Genomic DNA, 9536 nt, shown 5'->3' on the forward strand with positions numbered 1-9536 from the left:
GGACAGGAAAATGGGGAACGATTGCTTCAGCTATGTGCCGATAGCAGGCTGTTTTATGCAGCGGAGACATAATAAGAAGATCTTCAAGCCCAGGCTGCATACTTTTATTAGGCAGAATTTTATCTCATTTCAGGTAGTGGGTATGTGGAATAACCATCCTCAGACGGTGGGTCACGCTGTGTCTAGCAACTTGTTCAAGCCACTTCTTGACACCTTTTTAGTTGAGTTCTCGCGATGGCAAGATTACTGCCATGCGTGGAGGACTTAGAGAGCAGTCCTATACCCTGTTTTGCCTGCGCCTTTCAGGTGAACAGAAGCTGCTGGACGATAAGAACAACCCTAACCCGAGGAGTTTGGGCGATAGTCTGGATCCTGTATGCATGTTCAAAATAGGAAGCACTGCACTTCTCTCAGCTTTTCTTTGGATCTGCTTAAATCATCAGTTTTCTCAGTTTTTAATGTTACACCAGCAAGAATAGCTGAGGTGTGAATTTGATGTCAGGATGTTCGCGGAGATATTGAAGATTGACCGTATTTCATCCTTCACAGCATTTCGGGAGAATCGAAGATCAGGAACGTAAAGGACGGCAATGTGGCATTCATGTGCGTGGTGGGCAAAAACAGGTATTCTGTTTCGAGCTGAGTGGCAGTGCCACTAACGCGCAGGTGTCCCACAATTCAAGCGAGATTCTAGTAATCAGCATCAGATATCATATTGAGCCAATTTCTGGCGGCAAAAATTCACAAAGAACGAGTTACCCAGTCCGGTTTCGCCAGAGGAGACAGAACCATATCGTCTACACTCTTAGGGTGGCAAACATTTCACTCAAGCGACTGCACGTAAAATGACTGCCAATCGAAGGGGAGATGGGCACCTGGGAAGCTGTGCAAAATTTCTGAATGCTGTGGTGTGAAGTGCGACATTTTGTAACTGACGGATTCGGCAAAAAACTTAGCAATCAGAATGTCTGCAATTACCACCGGAAGTATCAACATGCTCTGGCCGGTAGGTAACAGAGAATTTGCTTTTACTTTAACAGATTGTACGCCTTCGATCCTGATGAATCTTTTCTCGCTGAGAGCTTAAGCAGCAATACACCCTTTTTGCGTGTGTCCTTCAGGTTAACAAGAGCCACTGAGTGACAAGAACAGACCATACCCAGGAAGTTTGGGTGATAGTCTCGATACAGTATATCAATCCATGCATCCATGAGTTAAGCGCTACATTGAACTTAGGATTTCCAATATCTGCTCATCACTGGCACTCAATGTTGGAAATAAAACGTCAGCGTTAAGCAGAATTCAGAATGCAGTCAGACATCGGAGCACTGAGACGTTCACTTGATGCTTCTGGTATTAGCACCTGGAATATAATCAAATTTCCCACGCATGTTCTTTGCTTCCGTCCTATCCTGTGTCAATGTCTAGTATGCCCCATCGAGGTCGACCATGCGTTACCATAACAACCAGAGAGACGAGCATTTTCGAACATTTTTATTCACGCTATGACAACAATCATCTCTGACTGGCTTAGAGAAGAGATTGGCTTGAGTAATCAAGGTGACGAGATTAATGCAGAACAATTTTACCGAACTGACTCAGTCATTATAGAGGACGCCTTTGCCAATGGCTATCTGCTTGGGAAATTGCTGAAAAAACACGGACTGCAAGAGGATTTCAACCTTTTTAGAGACTCGAGGTAAATTATGCAACTTGCATTTATTTCAAAGCTCTTTGGACATATGTCTCAGTAATTTCCTGCGACTCGGCCGAACCCTCCGGAGTTGTGGGCTGAATTTTGACGCTCGGATTGCATGTGATATCATAAACAAGGTGACCGGAGTTGTCTACAGTATCCTCCATGAACTCTACATATATTTGCACTGCACAAATCAAGCTGAAAGGCTTGCTTCAATCCAAAAGTGGGAATCGCTTTGCCCCCATGCGAACAGCATTTACCAACAGGTTCGCTTCAAAATTTTCCCGGGAATTTTGGACTCACTTCTTAAAGAAGACCATAACTTTTGTTCGGTTTTGAGATTTTCTGGCCTCGTTAGCCGTTTTTGTCAACTGGTCTTCCGCTGATCGCTCAGGAAGTTCCCAATTATTTCTGCTCAAATCACCACCTAAGGACTGATGCCATTACCACAACCTCGGAAACCATTTCTCTTTAGTTCGTCACATAAACATTGGACCTGCACTGCACGGTAAACATTTTCGACTGTATAGTTATACATGGCCGCTGAATGGAGCTCTGGGTATCACTGATTTGTGTCAACAACACTCCCACCACATGCATGTAGAGACCGTGTAAGGCACCGGAGTCTATATTTAAAAAAGCATTACACCTTACGCAAAGACGGAGAGCGACTGGAACAAACGATTAAGAGCACTGTTGCAGTGCATATAAACCAAATTAAGGTCCTATTTATTATTAAAATCCTACGGAGCATGTCATGAACTCCTCATAGGTCACAAAAGTGAAGGATCGAAGAGTTGTGGTAATAGTGATATTCGTTACATACTGTCGTGTTTCTGGCTGGTAACCGGTAGACAAATAATCGTTTTTTTATTGCACCCTTGGTTTTATCCCATGGCTATAATGTATTCACTTGGTTCATGTTGGGTTCATTGTGAGGTTGCTCAGTGTAGAATAAGAACCAGGATCGGAATCAGGGTGAGTCCAGTACTTCGTGACAGATTTTCAAAGTTCTTGGGGACATTTGCCCGGCAAGCAGATACAACATTAGTCTCCGACAGAATGAAATTCAATGATTAGGTGCGTTTAAATTCCCCCCTCTCTCGTTCCATTTTCTCGTTCTTTTCCCTTCACTCGATCCTCCAATTTTTTATTTACATTTGTCTCTTCATTTTCCATTCCGTGAAAGCATTCAAGGAGAACTTTTCGTATGGTGCTCCATGCTTGCTCATTATCATCGGCAGTATGGCTTCAGCGTTCCGCACTGATGCTTTGCCGCCGCATAACCTTGGAAAATTTTTGTCAGCTAACTTAGTTCTTTAACTGCCTTTCTCCACTGGAGACCAGGGATGAGGTGATCAAATGGCTATCGGATCTGACAGATCTTGTTGTGTAACACAGCCAGCAGAAATCGTGCGTCAGAGTTATTGCTGTCGCTGAGCACACTTTGCCATAATAGACAAAAGCGGTATTTCAGCGTCAGTGAATTGACTGGACCAACGCCCACAACGTGTAATTCTCGTTACTACATTCTCTCTATTCATCATCATCATCATCATCATCATCATCATCATCATCATCATCATCATCATCATCATCATCATCAACGACAGCATGACATCANTGCGTCAGAGTTATTGCTGTCGCTGAGCACACTTTGCCATAATAGACAAAAGCGGTATTTCAGCGTCAGTGAATTGACTGGACCAACGCCCACAACGTGTAATTCTCGTTACTACATTCTCTCTATTCTCGGCGAACCAAGCTGTAGCAAAAGAAAGCATCAAATTATTGCCTGATTTGTAACTGAAAAACCAAGCTGTCTCTAATTTATGGATGTTCCACATTGTCGTTGCCACACCTTTACGTTTTCACTTTAGTAAAGTGACTGAAGGGGCAGACTTAATTTTCTGAATGACTTAAATGTGTGTCGTCGCTAGAGGGAAATAGATCGGCACTACAGATAAATACATAAATTAACGATTTATTTTTTGTCTGGCCAAAGAATACTGAAATATTTATGGGGTACCAAAGACATCCATCAGGTCCGGCCTTATTGGTTTTGAAAAAGTAAGGGTGGATCATACGCACATGTTTATGTCGCACCAAACCAGCCAATTTGCTTGCTAAGAGATACACTGTGTATTTTGGTTTGATGTTTCACATCTCTTGGCCCGTTCTGCCTTCAACAACAAAGGCAGTTGGCACTGCAGTTCAGTCCAGTCTGACAATCTTAGATTATGTACTTTGTATAATGGTTTAAGCCTGTGCGAAATAAAAACATGAATGATCTAAAACAACCATAATGGATATTTAATTTGTAATTTGGTGTTGACTGTAAGGAAAGTAAGTATGCGTCTGAATTATCTTCACAGCTAAAGAAGCGACAGTTACTGACAACAACCCGTAAGTGGGGGTTTTAATGTTGTGCGTAAATTTCTGAAAGCTTTGATGTGCGGCATGCTCTTGATCTTCCTTGAAAGCACTTGGTTTTGACTCTGAGAATAATGATGAAATACTGACAACAAGAGAGTAAGAGCTAAGATGGCTGGTGTTCTTACATGCAAATCTGGTGTACACATTAGGGGGCTTGTTTGGCGATGGCACACTTGTTATTTTGTCCGATAACAGTTTTCATTGTGAAACCCTGAAGGTGTGGTTCCAAAAATACTGGGATAGTATGGCATCAATTTTTGAGTAAACTTACGGGTAGACTGATTATTAGTTAATCCGACGCTAAGTGCATACTTCTGTGGGTTCATTGTTTGTGATTCGAGTGCTTTCAAAGAGTTAGAAATCTGCTTGACTAAACCACTTGTGAAGTTTTGGTCTTGCCTCTTTGCTCCACCCCAAAATTATTTTGACAGTTGTCTCTATCTTTAGGGTCATACTGTCTACCTGATACAGTGGTGTGGCACTCAGTTTTTGATAAAAAAGCTTGTTTTTAATCAGTTTTTCAATTTTTTGAAAGAAAATAATGGCAACTTTTCGGACCAAAATTGTAAAAGAATTGGATTTTTGCGCGGATCACAAAACAGGAAACAAATACATTTTCACAGATTGACATACTCCTTCCCAAATGTAGTGAAGTATGGGGACAATAAACAATAAATTTTGAAAAATAACCTTTTGAATTGGTTGAAGCTCTCGTTTTCAGCAAGTTTCTCTCAGCATGTTTGAAACTTGGTGATGTTAACGTATTTTGATTAGGGCCGACTTTTGAACCGATACCTAACAAACCTTGATTTGTAGTGTTAGACTGGTCAAAAGGTGGCATGTACTGGAGCAGACCTAATTTTCCAGTAACATGCTAAGAAAGATTTTGAACAGTATCAGGTACGATAAAGTATGCAGTTGGAGCCTTCGTGCTTGATTTTGATTTGGTTTATGACAGGAGGCTTTACAGGCTATATCTGAGTGACCGATACCGTAGAGGAAAAGAAATTGCCTGGGACACATGTTCCATTCTTCTTTTGGGTCTGAAAACAGGTAACACATTTTGTTCCATATCTGCATGTGGGCATTTTAAACCTGGAATTTTTCGACAAAGGTTCTCTCTACATAAAGAACTCTGTTCACTTTTGTCAGCTCTTTCCAACTGCGTCGTTACCAGAATAAGTCTGTTGTCCCAACCTTTCCGAACCGCCTTGAAGGGAGCTGCATATGCCAGTAAATTAGCACGCATTCACTGGTAAATAGCTGGTTAAGCTGGTAAGCAAACAAAGCGTAAACCTTTCCTATCTTCAAAGTCGATCAATGATCTTACAGTAACCAAACAGGACGACAAGAAAAGATTATCGACTGGGTGGGCGATATTACATTGTCGACAGTTCGGCCGATCAGTTTGGCCGATCAATAACTGCAGCTGATGAATGTCGTGTTGACTACTGAGCGGGCTGCTCAAACCGCACTGGCAAAATTCACCTTAAAAGAGCAATTATAATGCTATTTTTTCCAAATCACCACCATCTTCAGCACTCTGAGACAATAAATTGAAAAATGATGGTTCACTGTCACAACACACCGTCGTTTTGCTTCAGTAAACCCTTATTATACAAAAAAGAATACGATGGACATGGGGATTGGAATAAGGCTAACCATTAAAAAATATCTGGACAGGTAACAACATCGGTTACCTGTCTCATTGTTTAATAACCTTAGTCAAACACAATGAGAGTCTCATACACCTCATGCTGGAAGGCAAACAGTGCCAAAAGTACCTTAAACTTTAGTTACGTTCTCAGTTCTGTTCTAGAACGTTAAAATCTTCATGCCTCTAGGTCTCTGCCACACTCCAGTTTTTCATTTTTTTTACCTCCTTAGGTTTCTGGAGCCTTCAAGCTTTTTGTTTCATCCAGGTGGTCTTTTTCATCTAAGGCATGATAGTCAGTCAAGTGGCCCTGTGCTGCCACCCAGGGGGAATACACATTCAAGCTCCGAGTAATTTAAGGGTCTCTCAAAATCCAGTGCCTAGGTGTGATTGGTTGCGTCGTTCTGCACGCAGAACACCTTGAATCTCTCAAGGTTGTGAGTAGCAAGCTTTTACTGAAAGCTAGCATTGTAGATAGTATTGTGTGGAAGGAACTCCAGTAGGTGGTTTTGATGGGTTTGCTTACATTAGGATTTGGAAGATTTTTAATGACAGCTTGAGATGTGCACATCTTGTTTGTCCATGAGAAGCGCAACAAGAGGTGGCAGTGTATATTCAGTCACTAAAGATACTGGTTAAACTGGCTACTCCCCAAGAACTCTATGTGGTTTCTATGGCTAGAATAACAGTGTTGGGATAAACGCTTGGCCAAACGTTTGTCTTCCAGGAAACAGCAGGCATTTAAGGCAGGTTTTTTTCATTCTACACGTGCTAGTTTTCTTATAAAATACACAAACCATAAATACTGTGTACTGCTAAATAGAGATAGTAAAATTCTTGCTAAATTCAGACAATTTATGGAGTCTAATGTGACCCCGTAAAAACTATTACCGGTTCTCAAGAGATTTTGCACACACTCGCCCATCTGTCAGATGCAACCGATTTAAAAATTTTTGGTGTGATTTTTGCACTGGATTCTTCCTATACAGTGGAACAGGTTCATTTGAAATGGACAGTTTGTCTCGTTTTATCTACTGTGCTTTTGTATTCACAATAGTTTAGTTACTGGTCTGACCTCAGCATACCAGATACAACACAAGTTGCTTTTACATACTAGCCATCCGTGTGGGGCTTATGAGTAAGTACAATTATTGCACATGGAGCGATTTTAGCATATCGTCAAGAACGGTAGCCTCGTACCTGTCGGTGATACTCTTGTAATAAAACAAAGTCTTTAAACTTGAACCGTTGTTCTTCTGGGATCCGATAGGACTTTAAGCTTTTAAGATTTCTTTTCCGTTGGATCTATATTCGTGTCCCCTCCACAGCTTTGGTTACTTTCATTGTTTTGTTTACTTAAATAGAAAATTAGCTTTTAATAAGGGCTGTCTAGGAACTGCATTCAAAATTTGACATAGACACGTTTTTGTGTCACCAAGCAATGGAGTGTTTCAGCCTGGATGGGCCGATGTCATGCCAACCAAAAGGCAGTAAAAATATTTTGTTTGTCTTCCACCTTATCTCCTTTCTTAAAAAATTTTTATTTTATACAGACCAAACACAGTATGGTGCAAACATTTTCAAAAAAATTCCACGCCACTGTAGGCACTACGTAAAACTCGGTTTTTTACTTGAAAGAGGGAGAGGGAGCCGAGGTTGATGTTAGAGCATATGATAACAGTTGATAGCGACAGCCTTGAATCGTCCTTATGATTCAATAAATAATGGTTGTGTTATATGTCTACCCTGCTGCCTGTCAGTAGGCACAAGGTGAATGGTTTAAATTTTCGAACCACAATGTGTCACAAAGTTTTACTTTGGCAAGACCAGTCTCTAATATTGCTTCTTGGTTTGCTGGCTTACGACCGTGATCGAAATCCGAAACAATGCAGTCTGGCTAACTGACGCTTTACTTTTGTGTCCCTACTTCATCCTCATTAGTCCCTGCCAAGAACTAAAACAAAATCCCGTATCCCTCCAATATTGTCCAGAAAAATTAAGGCTTGTCCATGACTTACCGCTTCTCCTGACCAGTTTTAAAATCTGAAAGCAGATCTTTGAGCACCAGGTAACCCGGTATATTTCTCTTCCGGTGCCAAGGTGCCTCAGAAATGTATCTCAGAAATGGAGCTTATATTGTTACTTGTGGTCTGACTAACCCATCGCCTTGTGCGGCTGACACGGATAGCAGTATGTTCCTAGAAGGGCTTCCAATACACAATCCTATGCAAAACACACGTAAGGAGCATCTGAAGCAATGAAAACCTGGAGAAAATAGGTAGGCTACTATCCTCGGGGTGGAATACGGTCACTGACGTCTTCCCAGTAATTTACACGCTATACTTTTGCTTGAAACGAGAAACGTTTTATAGCTTGGCAATCTTTGCTTAAAGTTAATTTGTTTTGCCTTTAATCTCTTTTAGTAAATCATGAAGAACGATTATGATGTGCTTATAAACTGGTGGTCTCAATGTTACTAGGACTCACATGAAGATATGAACGTTCTAACTGACTGCTTCACTTCTGCTTCTTTCCACCGGAACAGCAACTGCGCAGGCTCGTTCCACGTCAGATTGACAAGACGCTGAAGGAGGTAGCCAGACAGTATAAGACAAAACAAGAACAAAATGAGAAGCAAGCCGAGTATCGCGAGTTACTTCTGGCTTATCAGCGTGAAGAGAGAAAACAAGCAAAGCGCAAGAAAATGCTTGAGCGCAGTAGGCAACTACGTCTGGTCCAAGCAGAAGTGATGGCTAGAATACAGTAAGTCATGATAACTTTGATCGTGTTATACGATACCGCCTTTTTGGGAAAAAGAGATTTTCTCATGGTCCGGCCATTTTATTACTATTACCCGACAGTTGCCATGGACAGTTGTCACGAACACAAAAACCCACCTTTGTGTAGTCATCTTGCTAGTTTATACGTGACAGGGGCTTCTGCATTCAGCCCAGATACACAAAGTTCACAAGCTGACTTGACATCCTGCAATAACTTTCGCTAAAATTCTGTCCACTCACCTATTCCGTTTGTTACCAGTGTGTTCTCACTATTTGATGTTTGTAATCAAATGTTATCGCAGAGCTTTAAGCTATTAATCACTCCTGGCCCAGGCAAGGAGTACCCACAAAACTCTTTCCTTCAATATTGGTTGGACGTCTTTGGTTGGTACTAGAATTATTTTCAAGTGAAACGCAAAACAACCCTTGCAGTTTACCCTCAGAAATTTATTTGAGTTGTGCGCGTATTACCAACGAGCCTTCTCTGTCGCCTTCTCATGAAGCACTTCAAATCCACAGATCGCAGCTTCATCGTTCCCGATATGAGGCACATCCACCAAAGTATGACTGAATAACTTCTAAAGGCTCAGGGATACTGGCTGTAAAGTTAGATGACCATGGCTTAGTCATCTGGTTAGTTCTTCATTTCTTTTTCCCATGTTTGCGGGAGATGACAGATTCGGACAGGTCGTTTCTTCAAAATTGCGCCAAGGTATGAAAGACATTTCACCGGTATGATATCTACACTGTTCACTCACATATGAGCCGTTTATTGTTCGTGTAAACAGGAAGTTTGACCCCATATTCCTGAAGGATTTGAAACAAACAGACTATATGTACTAGTCAGCCATCTACACTTACACAGCTCACCGTGTGAAATATAACCGAGCACGTATTGCCAACTTACGTACATCCTGTGGTGAAGCCCTCTTGTTTTACCATTTGAACGAAATAGTTAAAAAAAAAA

General features: G+C 41.4%; 1 protein-coding gene across 1 annotated transcript in view; it reads left to right on the forward strand.

Moving 5' to 3' along the window:
• Positions 1-1505: 1505 nt before the first annotated feature.
• The window catches only part of T265_07828 (hypothetical protein), a gene marked incomplete at both ends in the record, with an annotated part of 11124 nt that continues 3093 nt past the window's right edge, over positions 1506-9536 (forward strand). Inside the window, 3 exons of the mRNA XM_009173461.1 lie at positions 1506-1699; positions 1731-1965; positions 8335-8552. Coding sequence (XP_009171725.1) covers positions 1506-1699; positions 1731-1965; positions 8335-8552 — 647 coding nt within the window. The remainder of the gene's footprint in view (positions 1700-1730; positions 1966-8334; positions 8553-9536) is intronic.

This window comes from Opisthorchis viverrini (assembly GCF_000715545.1).
Source record: "Opisthorchis viverrini unplaced genomic scaffold opera_v5_187, whole genome shotgun sequence".
Classification (NCBI taxonomy): domain Eukaryota; kingdom Metazoa; phylum Platyhelminthes; class Trematoda; order Opisthorchiida; family Opisthorchiidae; genus Opisthorchis; species Opisthorchis viverrini.